General features: G+C 36.8%; 1 protein-coding gene across 1 annotated transcript; it reads right to left on the bottom strand.

The window, feature by feature from the left end:
* Nucleotides 1-2,264: 2,264 nt before the first annotated feature.
* Nucleotides 2,265-20,060, bottom strand: LOC134277576 (uncharacterized). Its single transcript, XM_062759901.1, has 10 exons — nt 19,784-20,060; nt 13,618-13,713; nt 12,777-12,845; nt 12,430-12,567; nt 11,128-11,283; nt 7,810-7,845; nt 5,774-6,001; nt 4,712-4,902; nt 4,011-4,192; nt 2,265-3,494 (listed from the first exon to the last, which is right to left on the bottom strand). Exons 1-10 carry the CDS (start codon nt 19,890-19,892, stop codon nt 2,312-2,314), a joined length of 2,388 nt encoding a protein of 795 aa, XP_062615885.1. The 5' UTR covers nt 19,893-20,060; the 3' UTR covers nt 2,265-2,311.
* Nucleotides 20,061-20,176: the final 116 nt, after the last annotated feature.

Raw genomic sequence — 20,176 nt, 5'->3', positions numbered from 1 at the left:
TGGGAAAATCACCCCTTTCCGGCGTCTTTTATATGCACTCTCTAGATAATTTGAAATAATTTTATTTTTTAGAGATCAAGATCTCAGAAAATTGACAAAATGAGGTAAATTTGTCAATTGTGTCCCACCTCATTTGTGAAAATTGAATAGCAGATTTTCATTTCTCTCCGTTGCATTGGATTCACTGTGGAAATACGATTTCCTATTTTGTGGTTGCACCACGTTGTAATTCCATTGCTTACGAAAACACTGACAATTCAAAGTGTACAAACTCTGCTGTATACCTTCATAGTTTTTATTTATGGCTAGTCCACGAACTTCTCTGTAACCCATTATATAAATACTCGGTATTGGTGAAAATTTAGAGACCCCTCCTCCTCAATAAATTTGTAATTAACAATATCCAATTACTAGTATAATTGTTATTTAAACAGCATCATATGGCCCGTTAAGCTCATGAAATTATACATTGTTCATTCACTTTTAAGTTAATGTTTCTACAGTATAGTGTATAATTTTTTTTGTCCAAAATGATTGATTGCTTAATTTACTAGTTGTACAGTGTTAGTAAATGTTACTGATTAAAAAACAGCTTGAAAAAAGTGTCAAGTGGAGATTTCCTTAAAAAATAATGTCTAAAGAATTTAACAATTCAAAAACGTCTACAAGAAAGTAAAATTCATTTTATTAATTCAATGGTAAGGTTTTAAAATAAAAACTAGAAGCACTGTGAGCATTGAGCTCACTAAATGATACCCCCGCCTCCCATATGGTCATAACTGATGACAAAGTCCATGCTTTGCTGTGGCCGGGAAACTCAAAATATGTGTCGGATCATAAAGTAAAATAAGAGGTGCACAATGGCAATATGTAATAAAGATTCTGTGAAAGTTTCATTAAATTTCACTCAGTGGTATAAGAGGAGTTGCGGATAAGAGATGGGTACCATAAAGAGTAACAGACGGACCGACGGACGTAAAGACATACCGATTACAGTATACCCTCCCACTTTTCAAGCGGGGGGTATAAAAATATTCTGATGACTAATCTATCCTATTCTCGTATCATTTCTCCAGTACATCTTCTGAGGAAATTATATTTATACCCCCCGCTTGAAAAGTGGGAGGGTATACTGTAATCGGTATGCCCGTCCGTCCGCCTGTCTAGCTGTCCGTCCGTGCGTCTGTCCGTTACACTTTGGGGTACCCATCTCTTATCTGCAACTCCTCTTACACCAGTGAGTGAAACTTAATGAAACTTTCACAGAATCTTTATTACATATTGCCATTGTGCACCTTCTATTTCACTTTTTGATCCTATACATATTTTGGGTTTCCCGGCCAAAGCAAAACATGGACTTTGCCATTATAACTATATGGGAGGCGGGGGGGGGGGGGGGGTATCATTTAGTGAGCTCATCGCTCACAGTACCTCTAGTTTATAAATAAGTTTCTGAGAGTTCCCGTCTGTGTCTATGTTCTTATCTGTCAGTCAGCATATTATTTCGCGAAACAACGCGAAAGTTACGCGTTTATTCGCGAAAAATATATATATATTATTGTTTTATTAATAAGCTTTGAGTTAGACATTTAATTTGGTTCGCAAGTATTGAAAAACAACCCTGTGAATGCCAGTTGGAGGCGACGAACTTCCATTTTCCGTAAAATCCACCTGTGACGTCATTCTTTTGTTTGAGCGCTCCATTACTTATAAGGAATGGAGAGCTTACACGGAATTTGTTATGGCTTTCGTATTTTATTTATTATTGTTTTATTGATAAGTTTTGAGTGTTGAGAGCATTTAATTAACTTCAGTACACTTTTTTTTAGTTTTCTTTCTATATTATATATAAATAATACCAATATGTAAAAAGTATTTACAATGTATCATATAAAAATTCTTTATTGTGTATTAACAAACAATAAAAACAAGCATTCCAGTTGGAGGCGATTCCTTAAAAGTAACTTCCATTTTCCGCTACTCGTACATTAACCCTTACATAATGGCGCCCATTCTGACGATTTCCTGGTACGTAAATTATTGCAATCTAAAAATAAGACAGAAAACCTCAGATATTTAGGTCTAGTTAAGAAGCTGCTTTTGACGCACATTGTATCAAATGGACCTATTTCTAAGGTCTGTAGAATTCGAACCAAATTTGTTTCTAGTGAATGCTTATATTTTTAAACAAGTTGAATTTAGAAAACTTATTTTCTTTCTACATAGTCATGTACTTTTCAAATGGATTTTTTTTAAATCGTAAATTAAATATAAGTTTTATATTTATTTTGACCATTGTAAAATAGCTGCATCAGTTCTGCTTTGTCACTAAAGCAAAATGAAAGCATTCCTTATTTAAGTAAGCACATATCTTCTCCACCTCAACATCTCCAGCTCTCACTATGTCTGTTAATGTTTTCATGAAAGCATAGCGAGTCAGTCCGTATCGACAAGTGCTTTTATGTTTGATATCTGATGACAAGACAAAGCAAACAAAGGCCCCAGTCACACTATCTGGAGCACTGTTTGAGTAGAACTGAGCATGCTGAAGGCCAAAGTGTGCCGCTTCTTTATCAACTTTAATGACATGTGAAAAGAATTCTGGGTAGGCTGAAATCCAGTATTTGTTTGGTGTTGATCTTTCACGTCCGCCATTTTCAAGTACAACAGTCAGAAGTTTGGATACACCTACTTGGCACACAGATGGATTAACAACCTTGTTACCATACACTATAGAATCGGTGAGGCATTTAACTGCACAGTTATAGGGTGTTAAGAATAAAAACTTTTGAGAAAGCTTTGAATTTGTCTTTTCCTTGAACACTATGACACAGTGGAAATACGTTTTGACCTTACATGTTGACAAAGCATGAATCTGGTACTTAGAAAAAAAATGCTCAACATCCTTTTCCACTGTGTTACGGGCTACTAAACTCCTGTCGTCTACGTGGTATTTCCTGATACACCAAGCCTGATTTGTTCTGTGTTGGTTCCAAACTATGTTAACAAATAACTGTCCATTGTTGCTGATAAGATCAATGTGCTGAATAAAGTATCCGGCGCTTTTTAAATTCATGTAATGCCTGTCAAGCAATTCATACGGAAGAAGCACTTCAAACACCTGATTTGTGTTTGAAGAATAAATTCCATAATACTGCACTTCCATACTCCAAAAAGACAGCTGCTTGAACAACAGTGTGGAATAGGAGGAAAACCTAGGTGACATGCTTAAAGCATGTCTCATCATTGTATCAAGCTCTAAATCTAGATGATCCCATCCAGACTCTCCTTCATTGAACAAAGCAATCCATGTAAATCCAGAATGATGCCGACAGGCTAAGGAGTGGGTACCTTTAGGGGTGGTTCCTAAGTGTCCCCAGGTCTCCCCATCATCTGAAACACTGAGGCCAAGGCCAAGCCATTCAGAACCATTTTCAAACCAAGGTCGTTCAAGCATTTTCTTCACCATTTCCCGAGACAAAACTCCGGAGCCTCTGTAAAAAAGAGAAATTTAAAATAAATTTGGAAATTTAAAGTGTTCTCACATGTTCCACTGCCTCGAAAATTTTGATGTCCCTGTCATAGGACTCATACAAAACAAAGGTACCTGTTGTTTGCACTTTACAACTTCCATAGTAAAATTTAGGCAAAAACATCATATATTTGTCTTAATTAATGTAAATATAACTAATTAACAATATTTGTTAGTTATCATTTAGTAATTTCAGTTAAGTGTGAAGTTTTGCATTATGTCACGAACTTTTCAGACAGATGCATCCAGCGTAAACAATTTAGCCGCCGCTGTGTGATTGATCAACTCAGATTATCAACATTGACACAGAAATAGTCTGTTGCACGAGCAACCAATCAGGGATTAGAAGAAACTTCCAGTCGTAAAGCTTGTGGTTAGGAGGCATGTACTATTTACCTTGAGTGCATCTGTCAGCATAGGTTGTGACATAATGCAAAACTTTACACTTAACTGAAATTACTAATAAATATTTACTTACGTATGTAAAGAGAGTTCAATGGATGAGAAAATTCTGAACAATTGCTCTGCTGAAGCAATTAAGCCACAATATGTTGAAGTCTGTCGTATATCTTGAATATTTCCATGATAGATCCTATTGAACTTGCAATGACCATGTAGATATGGGGTCGATTCTGCGTCTTCATTTGAAACAGAACTCACCTAAAATTTAACCATATACATGAAATCGTGTCTTTTTAAACATTTTTCTCAACCTTGATGCAGATAAAGAAATATGTGATATGTTACATAATGTACATTTTTGGCAAAAATGATCATAAGACCAGAATTCAACCGCCTTATCGCTTACTATAATCAAAGAGTTATTCTTACATTAATCAAAGGAATTTTCTTACTGTATCAAAGACATAGGTTATCATTAAAACAAACAAATGTACATGTATTTAATGAATATTCTTATTATACAAGAGTATCAGATTTTCTTACTGTATTTTTAAAATTTTAATATTGTACCAAAGTAAATTTCGTCCTGTGTTGTTTAAAGGGATTTACCAATTTATCCAAGATCTTGTATAAACTGTATTAAAAGGAATTGTACTACTGTATTTTAATTTTAAAAAATTATTTTGGTTTTTAATAGGGATTCATTCATACTTAATGATTTTTCCTTATTGAATATACATGTAGGGTAGGAGGAGGGGTGTTATAGGATTTTCTTACATAATCAAAGAGATTTTCCAGACAGATTTCATCATTGCCAAGTTCACTGCAGCTGTCTATATTACTAAGGTACCCCACTCCCAGACTCTGCAACATGTCCCTGATGAAGTTGTGATAGGGAATCCCTGTGACCTCCTCTACCACCATTCCCAGAAGAAAGTATCCAAGATGGCAGTAAACCTGTTTTTTTCCTGAAGAATGCAATCAATATATTTATGTAATATCTTATTCATTCCAAAGAAAAATTGTCATCAGTTGTAAGTATTGATGTATATAATACTTAAATAACATTAAATAAATACCGATATGTTCTTCTGGACCAATTTCAATGACCAAAGATTTTGATAATTGAACTGACCCAAATGAATTTGGTACAAGGTCACACACAAATTCACAAAATACAAGTTATAAGCAATCTTCGTTTTTAAGCAGGAGCTTCCAATGTTTCCTTAATAGTACACAAACTGTACTTTTTACTTAAAATGGTCTTCAACTTGACTAGATGACCTTGCATCAAGTATCTCACAATTATCAATATCATATTTAGTACTCTTTTTAAGGAGAAAAAAATATGAGATAACAAACAGTAATTAGTCAGTATTCAAATTAATGATACATGTTATTTGAATTTGCTGATAAGGTCATTGTATTGATCTTATAACTTTTGAAATATAATATTGACTATTAATGAGACTGTTGATAACCTTGTTTCATCAACTTGTTTTTCAAATGTCAATAGCATATTTCAACTTGGAAATTGTTGTTCCTACATATCCAAGCATGTTCCTGCACATCAAATATCTCTTCATTAAAAGTTATGCATTGAATATGACTTTATTTTTCTGTCAGTGACCTTTGACTTGCCTTTATGATCTTTGTTTAAAGTTTAAATACACTACATGTCTACAGCAATCTTTGTATCAAGTTCAAAATTCTGTTTCCCCTTTAAATTTTCAAAATTATGGCAATTGCAAAGAGAAACAGAAAGACAGAGAGACAAGGAGATTTCTATATAATTAATTCCCTACAGAAAAATTTGTATGAAAATACAGTGAATATTACCAGGTGGATAGTCAGGTGCCTTTATCAAAATCTGTCTCATTATCATTTCTTTTCTGTCCGATGACTTGACATTTGCCAGAGTCTTTTTGTCGAGAACCAGTTTTCTGGTCTCTATGATGTCATTTCCTTGTGCTGGGTCCCAGCCCCCTGAATGCTGTAGAAGATGTTCCACTCTTCTGGTCTCTATCATGTGTCTCCTCCTCCCTTTGTAGTGGTTCCTCAGAAGACCTAAAACATAAAGCTCATTGACAACATTGTATCATATATTACAGCTGCAAAACTGTATTGTTCTGGTTTTATATTTTAGTTTTTTACCTTAACATGCTTAATGCTACAGATCCTGTAATGAAAATAATGTTCAATTTACGCCTTAAGATTTTATGTGCATGATTGGTGTGAATTTCTCCACTTTCCAGCATTGAGCAATATACTGTATAGGGGATTAATTTCACGGGTTGTAATTTTCATGTTTTTCTCACATCTGACATGATCGCGGTTTCTTGAATTCGCGGAATAGGTATATGATAAAAGTTACCTCCCTTGTCTATATCCGTTTAATCCATACTATACATGTAAACGACTTTAATCAACATCATGTCTTTATTTCACGAACAACAGGGTAGGTTAATATAAAATTGTTATATTTAATAAATAATTAATTAACACAAGTGCAGTTATTAAAAGTTCTTCACTCTAAACATCAAATGACTTTCCTATATGCTATTACGATGAGTGCATGTGCACCCAAAATCTTCAATACAACGCGACGAAAAAACCACTGGACGGAAATAAATTTGTTTATGTACATGTAATTCTACGAAATAATATCCTTCCACATCTTCAGTAAGTTAAGTTCGATATATTTATTAGAATGATTTTTTTAAACCAAAATGTCGATAAAAACTACATGAACTAATATGCATGATAAGGCAGGTAACAAATACACGTGGTAACATTAGTTAGGCACGGGTAATCAAAACCGATGGCCCACGTGTTTTGATTGATTAAACATGTAGCGTTGGCTTTTAAAACAGCTTTTGAACAAGCACAAGTTATTATCTGCTGATTTGAGTTAAAGCGTGATAATTAAAATAATAGTAATTACTGAAATGATCATGTACTGCATGTACACCTATATAAATCTATCGTAGTCTATTCTCAAATTTTCAAATGAAACATAGAGATTATTGAAAAGAACTATATGCGGTATTAACCAACATTTGCCCCCCAAAATCAAACTTTGATGGAGTAATATTTAATTAAGTCCTTAAACAGGGGAGTATATGCTGACTTCAAAGCACTGAATAATTTCATAAGTAATGACGTCATATGTACGTAATGACGTCACAAATATGACGTAAATTTCAGTTTTTTATGAATTTTGCAGAAAAATGTACATATTTCGTCGATATTTTAAATAAAAGTCACCAAGCGCATGTGTGTTCAGGATAAATATTTTGATATAATGTGTAGAATGATAATATCAATGAAATATGTCAATATTGTTCCTGAACACACATGCGCTCTATAAATTTTAAAGCTTAAATTGTTGAAATTTTGTCCATTTTGTCCTCTTTCTGAAAAAGGATATAAAATCGGACTAGTTTGTGACGTCATAAAAACAGAAATTGTGAATACACTGCTCTGGAACTATAATATTTTCTGTTAACTTATATTTCTCGTACAATTTATTGAATTCAGCACATTTCAGGAAGTTTTCAAAATTTGACTTTTGTGGGGGCAAACATATGCAATATACCGCATATAGTTCTTTATTCACTGTTTCTTGAATTTACGGATTTATTAACGCCGTGAATATAGCGAATATTAACACCGCGAGTTATTTTCCCCCTATACAGTATTTTATTGACAAGAACATATTATTGAGTAATACTGCTTCAGATTTCCCAGGGAAAAGTTAGCCTTCAATAATGCCATGACGATGTTATGTAAAACAGAATTTTACTGATTTAGAGAGATCAATTATGGAACCTGTTAAAGAGATATAAGTCTGTGTGTTCCAGTATGACTGTTACCTGATGTTCTGATGAAGAATCTTCCTGATGCTGTATCTGAAACAAATGATTAATAAATACTAAAAACAAGGTAAAAAGAACTCTTTCAAGTAAATAAATAACCAGAAGTCTCTGTCGAGACTGAAGCTCTACTGGTTTGTACTTATAGCAAAAGAAGAGAAAAGTACTTAGGCAGTTGGGAATTGAAACTTTTCAACAGCAATTTATAGAAAAATGATCCTTGATTTAGTCTCTTTATGTTTTAGTGTAGTCTACTTGCATGCCACATTACATTATAATCAGACTAAAACTGTATTTGGAGTAGCATTTTGAGTGTATTAAACAGAAATTTCTATTTTTAGTAACCACGGCAACACCGTTCATCCAAATCAAAAACCGATACACAGAATTATGTATCTTAGTGTAGTCTACTTGTGTGCCAAGTTATATTGAAATCAGACCAAAACTGTAGGAGGAGTAGCATTTTGAAAGAATTTCACAGAAATTTCTATTTTTAGTAACCACGGCAACACCGTTCATCCAAATCAAAAACCGATACACAGAATTATGTATCTTAGTGTAGTCTACTTGTGTGCCAAGTTATATTGAAATCAGACCAAAACTGTAGGAGGAGTAGCATTTTGAAAGAATTTCACAGAAATTTCTATTTTTAGAAGCACGTCAACACAGTTCATCGAAATCAAAAACTGATAAATAGATTTATGTACCTTAGTGTGTTCTACTTGTGTGCCAAGTTATATTGAAATCAGACCAAAACTGTAGGAGGAGTAGCATTTTTAAAGAATTTCACAGAAATTTCTATTTTTAGTAACCACGGCAACACCGTTCATCCAAATCGAAAACCGATATACAGAATTATGTATCTTAGTGTAATCTAGTGTGTGCCAAGTTATATTGAAATCAGACCAAAACTGTAGGAGGAGTAGCATTTTGAAAGAATTTCACAGAAATTTCTATTTTTAGTAACCACGGCAACACCGTTCATCCAAATCAAAAACCGATACAGAATTATGTATCTTAGTGTAGTCTACTTGTGTGCCAAGTTAAATTGAAATCAGACCAAAACTGAAGGAGGAGTAGGATTTTGAAAGAATTTCACAGAAATTTCTATTTTTAGTAACCACGCAACACCGTTCATCCAAATCAAAAACCGATACAAAGAATTATGTATCTTAGTGTAGTCTACTTGTGTGCCAAGTTATATTGAAATCAGACCAAAACTGTAGGAGAAGTAGCATTTTGAAAGAATTTCACAGAAATTTCTATTTTTAGTAACCACGACAACACCGTTCAACCAAATCAAAAACCGATAAACAGAATTATGTATCTTAGTGTAGTCTACTTGTGTGCCAAGTTATATTGAAATCAGACCAAAACTGTAGGAGAAGTAGCATTTTGAAAGAATTTCACAGAAATTTCTATTTTTAGTAACCACGGCAACACCGTTCATCCAAATCGAAAACCGATACACAGAATTATGTATCTTAGTGTAGTCTACTTGTGTGCCAAGTTATATTGAAATCAGACCAAAACTGTAGGAGAAGTAGCATTTTTAAAGAATTTCACAGAAATTTCTATTTTTAGTAACCAAGGCAACACCGTTCATCCAAATCAAAAACCGATATATATAGGATCTCCCATGGTTTGTAGTTTGATATGATTTTTATCCAACGAGTTGTGTGTTTTCTATCCCCGAGCCTTGGCGAGGGGATAGAAAACACACAACGAGTTGGATAAAAATCATATCAAACCACAAACCATGGGAGATTCTTTTTATCACATATCTTTGTTCACTATAAATGTGTACTTTGTCTTTATTTCTAATTCAAAGTTCCCTTTCGGTTACCTCGGACCAAATAACGTAATAAATAATATTACGCTGTATGAAATATTTCGTACAAAAATAAAAGAAAGAAAGTATTTCTGCACTTATTTTTTTTTATTCCTGAATGAAGATTTGTTAAATTATATCAAATAATGTGAAATTTGACAAATTAAGTCATTCTCTCCATCATGCACATGTATTTGTTTATTTACATTACGTCACGTGGCGTAAGAATACATAGTGTTGATACGAAAACGATATCACATGAGCTATATCAACGGGATAAAGGGGAAAATATGTGATAAAAAGAATTATGTATCTTAGTGTAGTCTACTTGTGTGCCAAGTTATATTGCAATCAGACCAAAACTGTAGGAGAAGTAGCATTTTGAAAGAATTTCACAGAAATTTCTATTTTTAGTAACCACGGCAACACCGTTCATCCAAATCAAAAACCGATACACAGAATTATGTATCTTAGTGTAGTCTACTTGTGTGCCAAGTTATATTGAAATCAGACCAAAACTGTAGGAGGAGTAGCATTTTGAAAAATTGTTTACAGACGGACAGACAGACAGACAGACAGACGGACGGACGACTTACGCATTACTATCGCATAAGCTCTTCTGGTCTCTGACCAGTAGAGCTAAAAACCAGATCCTCGAACTGCTCCTTTATTTTTTTATTGTCACTAACTCATGTAGTGACAATAAAACAATAGAGGAGCAGATCAGGGTCCTGATTTAAATCAGACTACTGTAAACATATTATATTTGGCTGTGTATTCTTTTTAGCGACTTTGGCGGAGAGAAATGTCCGCTAATTCAAGTACAATGCTAAATGTCTTGCGCATATACAAATAAATAAGAACATTAAGAAGTGCGCTAAATCAAATCCATGCTAACTTGCTCAAATGTTGATTTCCGCCAAATATCATACATGCTAAATATAATTCATTTACAGTATCAGCTTAATTAATGGTCCCAATCAAAGCATGTCTATTAACACTGGGGAGCAAAGATTACTGTGAAATTACTTATTTAATATACCATTGGCCAGGGGTTTAATTTTCATTGTTTTCAAGGTATGAAAAGACCCACAGATTTATGTCCACCACAAAGTGTAATTTTTCATATGTGAATGTACAGAATTACTACTCAGTTTTCATCCTTGAAATCAAATCTCTATGAACGGAACCCATATTTTCTCCTGATACCTTGAAAATTTGACCCGATAAAAGCATGTGATTTTGCAGCAGAATATGTAAATGTAGATCAGATCCAGTTTCTTAAGAGGTTGATAGTGTGCACTCCTACAGATATAGTCTATGCAACCACATTGTTTGAATGCTTGAATTTTTATTAAATTGAATTATACAGTACAGATTACAATGCTTTGTGTTATAAAATACCATATAAATTGAATTTTTATGATAAACTAAAGGATTGATTTTAAAATGTTTATGAAGTTTCAAGCAAATGTTCTTATAGTTACCTTTGGTTTCATCTCCAAAAACTTCATCTGTAAGTTCTAGGTATCCCAGGTCCACTAGCTTTAAAACAGCCATGGCGGTAATGACTTTAGATATGTCGCCAATCCTGAACTTTGATGAAGACGTAGCATAAACTCCAGGTGCTGCCTCACCATAACCTGTTACAATGAAGCCATACATGGGAATTTTCTTCGTTTAATGTTTGAGCTGTTGTTATATAAACCATTACCAAGCAGTGCTCTCTAACATCATGAACATCATATCAAAAAGTCTGTTGGCATTGTTTCTGTTTCATTATAAGAATTCATTTTTCTGGCCAAACTTCTCAGAAATCTTAACCTTATGGCAATTATCAAATCAACATAAATTTGATTTTTTGTAAAAACATGATAAATGAATGTCATATACTTACAGAATAACATTTTTTTCTTTTTTGATTTATTATTCGAGTATAAAACTTCAGATAACAGAATCACAGCATGGGCTAAAATGCTCACCTGAGTACCCTTCCCAAAGAGGGAAAAGAAATTATGAAAAAAAAATTCCCAATTCTTTCCATGACAAAATTTTTCCGTTATCATATTGTGACCCAATCCTAGTCCCAATGGGCCATAACCTAACCTTATAACTTGAATCCACTCTTTTTAATATCAAAATGAAGTATATCGTGCTTCAGTCATGCAATGTCTTTCTGACATGAATTCTAAACCAATTAGCTGCAGAACTGTAGCTCCCTGCTTGAGAAAATTTGGACAGATAAAGCAGAGAGCTACAGATCCAAGCGTTGTAAAAACCTTCGATTTACGCCGATTATATTTTGTCGCTATTTTAGGTATTTAATTCGTGTACTTGAACTTTCTCTGGCTTTAGAATTGTATCCTATAACTCTTACTTGTGATACTTATTTAAGTTTATTTACCTTTTCACGGTCTGAAACAGTCCTGTATATAGTTTGGTAATGTCAGTTTAAAAGAGTTCTATTTCGACGTCTGTAACCTTAAACAGCCATTTGTTAGCGTTGAAAGGTAAGTAAATTATCAGGAATTGAAGATACATGTAAATATATGAATAATTATTAAATACTTTTTTAGAGCTGGTGAAAGTTAAATACCAGAAAAAATATCCAAAGTGAGTGACAAAAAATCGGCGGCGTAAATCGAAGGTTTTTCAACGCTTGGATCTGTAGCTCTCTGCTTTATCTGTCCGAATTTTCTCAAGCAGAGGGCTACAGTTCTGCAGCTATAAACCAATAACATTTTCAATACATTACAAAACAATTCCTTCATGATGATACATGGTATTACCTTGCCTGTACAGAATTCTACCCTGCTGACCAATGATGACAGACCCCCCCTTGATCTTGTGTTCTCTCATGGTGTTGATGATAACTTGATCGAATGAGGACATATTTTCATCTGTAGTTTCATTAGCTTGAACACATCCTGTAAGCCATTAGGAAGCAAAAATATCATTATTATAACTCTAGAAAGAGCAGCTTGTAAGATCTGCAACTGGAATTTATTAAAAGGCAAGTAATTTTATTTCGTGTGTGGTGCTTCTCACGAAATTATGCAATAATTAATTCCATGCATATATTTAGGAACTTAACAGTATATTAATTGGTATACAGTATAACACTTGATTGTATTACCTTGTGATAAGCAGTAGTCTGATTTTTCACAATAATCTTCAAGGCAATTCTCAGGTAGTGGTTTGACTTCTTGAAATATGAAAAGAACATGGTGGAACAGTAATTATAGTGTACATATAGAACATGTAAACCAATATATTACAACATACTAAGTAAGAAATATTTAAATTTTCAATGTATTTGTCCGAGATAAAATTACAAATAGTAAAAATACTTTATTTCTAAATAAATCTACTAGTTTGTCGATAGGTGTGGTTAATAAAATAGTTACATGCCGGGCAGAACAGAAACAGAAGTGGGGTTTGTAAAAAGTGAATTTGCGGAATCAAGAGCGTGTAAATATAAGGAATAAGTGTCAGATTTCTGGGAAAAAATAGGTTAGGTAGGCAGGGAAAACATTTTATTTTAACATTTTATTCATTTCATTGTTTAAACTTTAACAGGGAAACCCCTGTCAAAGCATTTCAGATCAATATATAGAGGATGACCATTTTCTTAAACACATCGAAAGAGATCTAGATTTGGATTTCTAATAGTGCAACCCAGATTTGTTTACTTTCAAAGAGATATCAGCAGAAAACTTTTTTAAGGTCTACTTATATATTTTAAGGTTGGTTAGGGAACCTGAAACACACAACTTATTTATCTCGCCCTTATGGATTTTCAAAAAAAAAAAAAATTTCTAAGTGAGAATCACCTTTTTTCTCACCAATAACATAAAACCAAGAACTGTTCCAGAATTTTGATGCAGAAATGTCTAAAACCCAAATGTTTTTCATAATATTAAAGCTGACAGTTTCGGCTCTATATATAATACAAAGATTATATAACAGCTACCTACCAGTAATAGAAACTGTATTTTCATGTTCCACTTTCCTAACTGTGCTTTTTCTGATCTTTATAGGCTGGTAAGGGCTACGGCTCTCTGTCAACACCCCTGTCAGTGTGAATAGTGAATACAAAATTTTACTTTAGGCAGCTTGACTGAGATAGCGGTCATACTCATAGGTTTAAGGGTCACGAGTTCTTAGCTGCAGAACAGCTAGTAGATGTCAACTAAGAGTGTATACCTGATAGAGATGTAAGGTATAAGAATTGTTTTAAATTAATCTTTTTTGCAACTGAGGTAAAAATTTGGAGAAATTAATCCAGAGCCAAGCGCAACTTTTTGTGTGCAATATAGTTTTTCGTTATTGGTGACACTGTAGCTCTCTGATTGTCCATCCCTTTTTGCTGACCAGCAATTGCTACAGATCTAGATCTGTATTCTGTATTGAGAAGTTGATGGCTTGTTTTTATACTTCCCCTCAACTTGACATCGCAAGTAAAGGTAATACCGTGATAAACGTGTTTTAGGTCGGCAGAATGGGTATTTTTAATTGCATTTCCATTGCAAAACAACACCTGTGAATCCAAAATACATAATTGATTATACATCAAGCCTAAAACATTGATTAGAGTGGGACCTGATTTAGTTCTCTATTTAGTTGAACTGCCTTTTTAATTAGTCCTTTCGTAGAAAACTTGAAGGGGGGGGGGGGGGGGTATGAAAAATCAACTTCTCAATAGACAATAGAGCATACTGGATCTGCAGAAAAATACATGATAATTTCATTACAACTAAAATAGCAATGTTTCTTCGTAACTAAAATAACTCGTTAAAGTTATTTATGGTACATTTTTATAGGATAATGTTACAGTTTATTATAGTTTATCAGTAGTTAGTTACTACAGTTGTTATTATAGTTTTCTATTATTTTCAGATCTTGATCATTGTATGACACAGTTGATAAAGGATACTAAAATTACAAATAGAAAGAACTCTTATTTATGATCAAGATAGTGACGCAATAATGCCTGTAGTACAGTGTCCGTTTCCTGGCTGTGACTATACCACCGACGACCTAGATGCAGCAATCGTCGCGGCCCTCATCACAGTCCACAGCGCTGTACACACAACTGGACCCGTTTTGACAGCAAAAGTAGAGAAAGTGAAGCGGCCTACCATAACCGCCGCTGGAACCAGCGAGGATTGGGCCTACTTTATGTCACGCTGGACAGATTATGTGGCTGCAACGAAACTGGACGGTAAAGACAAAGTCATTCAGTTGCTCGAGTGTTGTGATGAACCCCTTCGCAGAGACCTGACACGAACAACAGGTGGCAAATTAACTGAAAAAACAGTAGATAACGTATTAGATGCCATCCGTAAACTTGCTGTTCGTGAAGAAAATACAATGGTAGCCCGTGTGACATTACATAACATGAGGCAAGACCGTGATGAGTCAGTCAGAAACTTTGGTGCACGTCTCAGAGGACAAGCTGACATTTGCAAATTCGTGATTGACTGTCCTAACTGTAACACCAAAGTCAACTACACAGATGCCATTATGCGCGATGTCCTCACACGAGGCGTTGTCGACCCTGACATTCAGTTAGACTTACTCGGTGATAAGAATCAAAATATGACTTTGGAGGAAGTATTTCAATTCGTTGAAGCGAAAGAAGCAGGGAAAAGATCAGCCTCTAGGCTTCTAGATTCTCATTCGGTTGAGGCAGCCAGCTCCTACAAAAGGTCCAAGCAAGTGCCGAGCAAAGAAAATCAAGACCTGTGTTCTTATTGTGGGAAACGTGGCCATGGCAAGAAAAGTGTGGCACAACTACGTAAGACTCAGTGTCCTGCATATGGCCACAGGTGTGAACTTTGTCATCGAGATCACCATTTCGAGAGTGTCTGCCGCAGCAAGGACAATCCAAAACGCCAAACACAGTCTAGGCAACACAACTATGACAAAGAAAGTGCTGTGTTTAACACTTTGTGTACACTGTACTCCCCTCAACCACAGCATGACAACCTAAACACCATTCAACCCATCAATATGAATGGACAACGGCAAAGTATACCTCTAGATCATCACATCTACGACAGCATGACAGACACATGGTTTCGCAGAAACTCAAAGCCTCAGCCATTTGTGAACATTACTGTGCGAGCTCTTCCAGAAGATTACTCAGCCTTTGGAATTGACCTATCAACACCGTCAGCGCCCACCATTATTCCCGCTATGGCTGACACTGGTTGTCAGAGCTGCCTTGCCGGTCTTAGAGTGATTCATCGCATAGGACTATCTGAATCTGACCTTATCCCTGTGACAATGCGCATGCACACAGCTAACAATGACAGCATCAAGATACTTGGAGCCTCATTACTACGGTTCTCAAGCAAAGACAATAGTGGTAAAGTGGTGGAAACGAGGCAGATGACATATGTTACAGACTCCTCGGACAAACTGTTCCTGAGCAGAGAGGCATGCGTACAGCTAGGTATCATCAGCGATAGGTTTCCAGAGGTACAGCCTTCACAAACCGGTACCGCAGCTGTCCATGAAGAGAACACTGCACCATGTGGATGTCCTAAACGCCAATCTCCACCTCCGCCACCAAGTGTTTTGCCATTTTCACCTACAGAAGAAAACCGCTCAAAACTACAGGAGTATCTCCTTGATTTATATAGATCCAGCACGTTCAACACATGTGAACATCAGCCTCTGCCTCTAATGGATGGCCCACCTATGAAGCTTATGGTGGATCCAAATGCTGAACCAGTGGCCTACCACACACCGGTACCTGTTCCAATACACTGGCGAGCAGCAGTAAAAGAAGGCCTTGATCAAGATGTACGGTTAGGCGTGCTAGAGCCAGTTCCCATTGGAGAACCCGTCACATGGTGCCATCGGATGGTCATATGTGCTAAGAAAAATGGAAAGCCCAGACGAACGGTTGACTTCCAGGCTCTCAATGCACATGCCACACGTGAGACACATCACACACCGTCCCCATTTCTTCAAGCGCGATCGGTTCCTAATGGGAAGAAAAAGACAGTGTTTGATGCATGGAACGGCTATCACAGTGTCCCACTCTATGAAGAAGACCGGCATCTGACAACATTCATCACGCCATGGGGAAGATACCGATACAAGACCGCTCCACAAGGCTACATTGCCTCAGGCGATGGTTACACGAGACGCTACGATGAGATAGTTACAGACATTCCAAACAAAACCAAGTGTGTTGATGATGCCTTACTCTGGGCTGATGACCTAGAAGAAAGTTTTTTCCAGGCAGTGCGTTGGCTTGATGTGTGTGGAAAGAATGGAATAACACTCAACCCAGAAAAATTTGTCTTCAGAGCAGATGAGGTCGAGTTCGCCGGCTTTGAAATCACCCTTGATGAAGTCAGACCCTGTCGGAGATACCTGCAAGCTATCATAGACTTTCCCACACCAAAAGACATCATGGATGTGCGTTCATGGTTTGGCCTTGTGAATCAGGTTTCATACGCCTTCAGTATGGCTAAGCGCATGTTACCATTTCGGGATCTCTTGAAGCCAGGAACTGTTTTCCAGTGGAATGAACACCTGCAGACATTATTTGAGGAGTCAAAAGCACAGATTGTAAGAGAAATAGAAGATGGTGTTCGCATCTTTGACCCTGACAGACCCACATGTTTGACAACTGACTGGTCCAAATCAGGTATCGGGTTCTGGCTCCTACAGAAACACTGTACATGTGAGAAAACAGAACCTTTTTGCTGTCCATCTGGATGGAAGATCACACTTGTCGGCAGCAGATTCACTCATCCATCAGAGTCTCGCTATGCACCTATTGAGGGTGAGGCACTAGCTGTTGCAGATTCCCTGGACAAGGCCAGATACTTCATATTAGGATGCAAGGACCTAGCCATTGCAGTCGACCATAAACCACTTCTCAAGATCTTCGGTGACCGATCTCTTGAAGACATTTCAAACAATCGTCTGAGAAACTTAAAGGAGAAAACACTCCGATACAGATTCCGTATGGTCCATATCCCTGGTGTCAAACACCGTGCTACAGACTGTCTTTCACGCCATCCTATTAGTGATGCAGAGAAACTTATCTTACCTGATGATGTTGCGCAAGTAACCAATCACAGACTTTTAGAGAACCTTCATCTGGAAAATTCAAATACTAAATACATCCGGAGAAGTGGCAGAGATGAACTCATGAGATCAACTGCTGTTGCATCACTGAACGCCCTTGGCCTGAAGTCGGTGACCTGGGACAGAGTTCGTGTAGCTACAGCCAGTGACCAAGATATGCTACTACTGAGTGAGATCATAGAAGGTGGAATGCCACAGCACCGTCATGAAGTACCAGAATCTCTACGACAGTATTTCCAGTACCGTGAGGGCTTGTCGACCACTGATGGGGTTATTCTGTACAAGGACCGCGGAAGGAAGCCCTAGATACCTTACATTCAGCCCATCAAGGAGTTACATCCATGATAGCTAGAGCTGAAACATCTGTATTTTGGCCAGGGATAACGCCGGACATAAACGCTCTTCGTGCAAACTGCCAACAATGCAACCGCAATGCACCGTCCAACCCGAGTGCTCCACCAGTTCCACCAATGAGCCCGGAGTATCCCTTCCAGTGCATCTGTGCTGATTACTTTACTTACAAAGGTAACCATTACCTGGTGGTTGTGGACCGCTACTCAAACTGGCCCATCGTAGAGCAGTCAGCCGTTGGAGCTCAAGGACTGATAACTTGTCTCAGACGCATCTTTGTCACACACGGGATACCTGACGAACTTGCATCTGACGGGGGACCAGAGTTCACAGCTACAGCTACAAGGCAGTTCCTTAGTGACTGGGGTGTGCATCATAGATTATCCTCAGTAGCCTTCCCCCACAGTAACTGCAGAGCAGAGATTGGAGTCAAGACAGTCAAGCGCCTTCTAATGGACAATACTAGCTCTTCTGGTGACATTGACACAGACGCTTTCCAGCGAGCCATGCTACAATACAGAAATACACCAGACAGAGACATGAAGCTCTCTCCAGCCATATGCATATTTGGTCGACCAATAAGAGACTTCATCCCAATCCCACCTGGGAAATACAAGCCTCATCCAACATGGCAAAGCACATCTCTTGCCCGTGAAGAGGCATTGCGCAACAGGCATATGCAATGTGCAGAAAGACTATCGGAACATACACAAAGACTACCACCTCTTTCAGTTGGAGACCATGTTCGTATGCAGAACCAAATTGGACTTTTCCCTCGCAAGTGGGATAAGACAGGAGTAGTCATTGAGGTGCGCCAGTTTGACCAGTATGTCGTGCGCATTGATGGCTCTAGACGTGTCACCTTACGGAACAGGAAATTTCTTCGCAAATATATTCCAGTTCAGTTGCCACCAAAGCGACTTACCATAGAAACTGATTCTAAGGCACATCCACCATTGTCTTCCCTGTTGAGGCCTGTCACATTCCCCGCTCTCACCATGGACACAACAGTGAGGCCTGGATCAACAACACCGATGAAAACTAGTCACAATGCAGGAACAGTCACCCGTGCCTGCCACCGAATCCCCATCTGAGACACCCACTCCTATCAAGGTGCAAAAACCATGCCATCCGCTCACAGACACTGAGCCAAGGACTCAAGATGCCAGCTCACCACCAGATGTTGCCAGAGAACCACCTTGTGCAGAAGCAACGGTTGCTCCACCACCAACGACTGAGTCCACACCTACCCTGCCACGACGTACCAGCCGCATCAGACATGCTCCAGAATGGCAAAAAGACTTTGTTTGCGAATAAACTCACACAACATGAACTTTACAATCAGTGTATGGAGTGCATAAATGAAGACATTCAACAGTGAATTACAGCCCATAATTGACAAATCATTAGCCATTAATATTATCATGTGTTAAATATCAGTCTTTTTCATTCAGTTCCTTCATTTATAAACTAAATGGACACTTCCTACCAAAAGACTTGGGGGAGATATAGGATAATGTTACAGTTTATTATAGTTTATCAGTAGTTAGTTACTACAGTTGTTATTATAGTTTTCTATTATTTTCAGATCTTGATCATTGTATGACACAGTTGATAAAGGATACTAAAATTACAAATAGAAAGAACTCTTATTTAATTTTGATTTTTCTATTTTACCTGAGGGTTTCCCCACATTGTAACTGTAGGACGGGCAGTATATTGTGAATTGTTGATGCTGCTCTTTGACATGGGAAGTCGGGTTCGATTCTGCATTGCTCGATTCCATGACTTCGATCAATCTTGTTCACAATCTTCTTCGGGAAAAAATACCTTCAGCATTTCTTTGCACATGCATAAAAACTCAGATATGCTTTGGAAATTTGTTTTAAACATGATAGTTCAGTTTGTCATTCTCTTCTTTGCATCGTGAGGAAATCGTGGAATGATTGCAAAGGTAAAAGTTTTACGCGAGGAAAATTTTTTCCCGAAAGAATAAAATAGCTTAATTTCTATGAACTTATATACGCCCCAAGAAATATGAATTCTTAAATATCATTTACTTATTCAGAA

The sequence above is a fragment of the Saccostrea cucullata genome, unplaced genomic scaffold (assembly GCF_032062105.1).
Source record: "Saccostrea cucullata isolate Sc308-1 unplaced genomic scaffold, CSIRO_AGI_Scuc_v1 ctg1335, whole genome shotgun sequence".
NCBI classification, from domain to species: domain Eukaryota; kingdom Metazoa; phylum Mollusca; class Bivalvia; order Ostreida; family Ostreidae; genus Saccostrea; species Saccostrea cuccullata.
This window is presented reverse-complemented; position numbering and strand designations above follow the sequence as displayed.

Bases quoted from the DNA above. Each gene is read 5' to 3' on its own strand.
- LOC134277576 (XM_062759901.1), bottom strand. From the start codon at position 19,892: ATGGAATCGAGCAATGCAGAATCGAACCCGACTTCCCATGTCAAAGAG. The intron at 4,193-4,711 runs GTAAGAAAATCC...GTTAAATTTTAG, and splicing joins TGGAAAATCTCTTTGATTAT to GTGAGTTCTGTTTCAAATGA. The intron at 3,495-4,010 runs GTAAGTAAATAT...TCTTTTTTACAG, and splicing joins ATTGAACTCTCTTTACATAC to AGGCTCCGGAGTTTTGTCTC.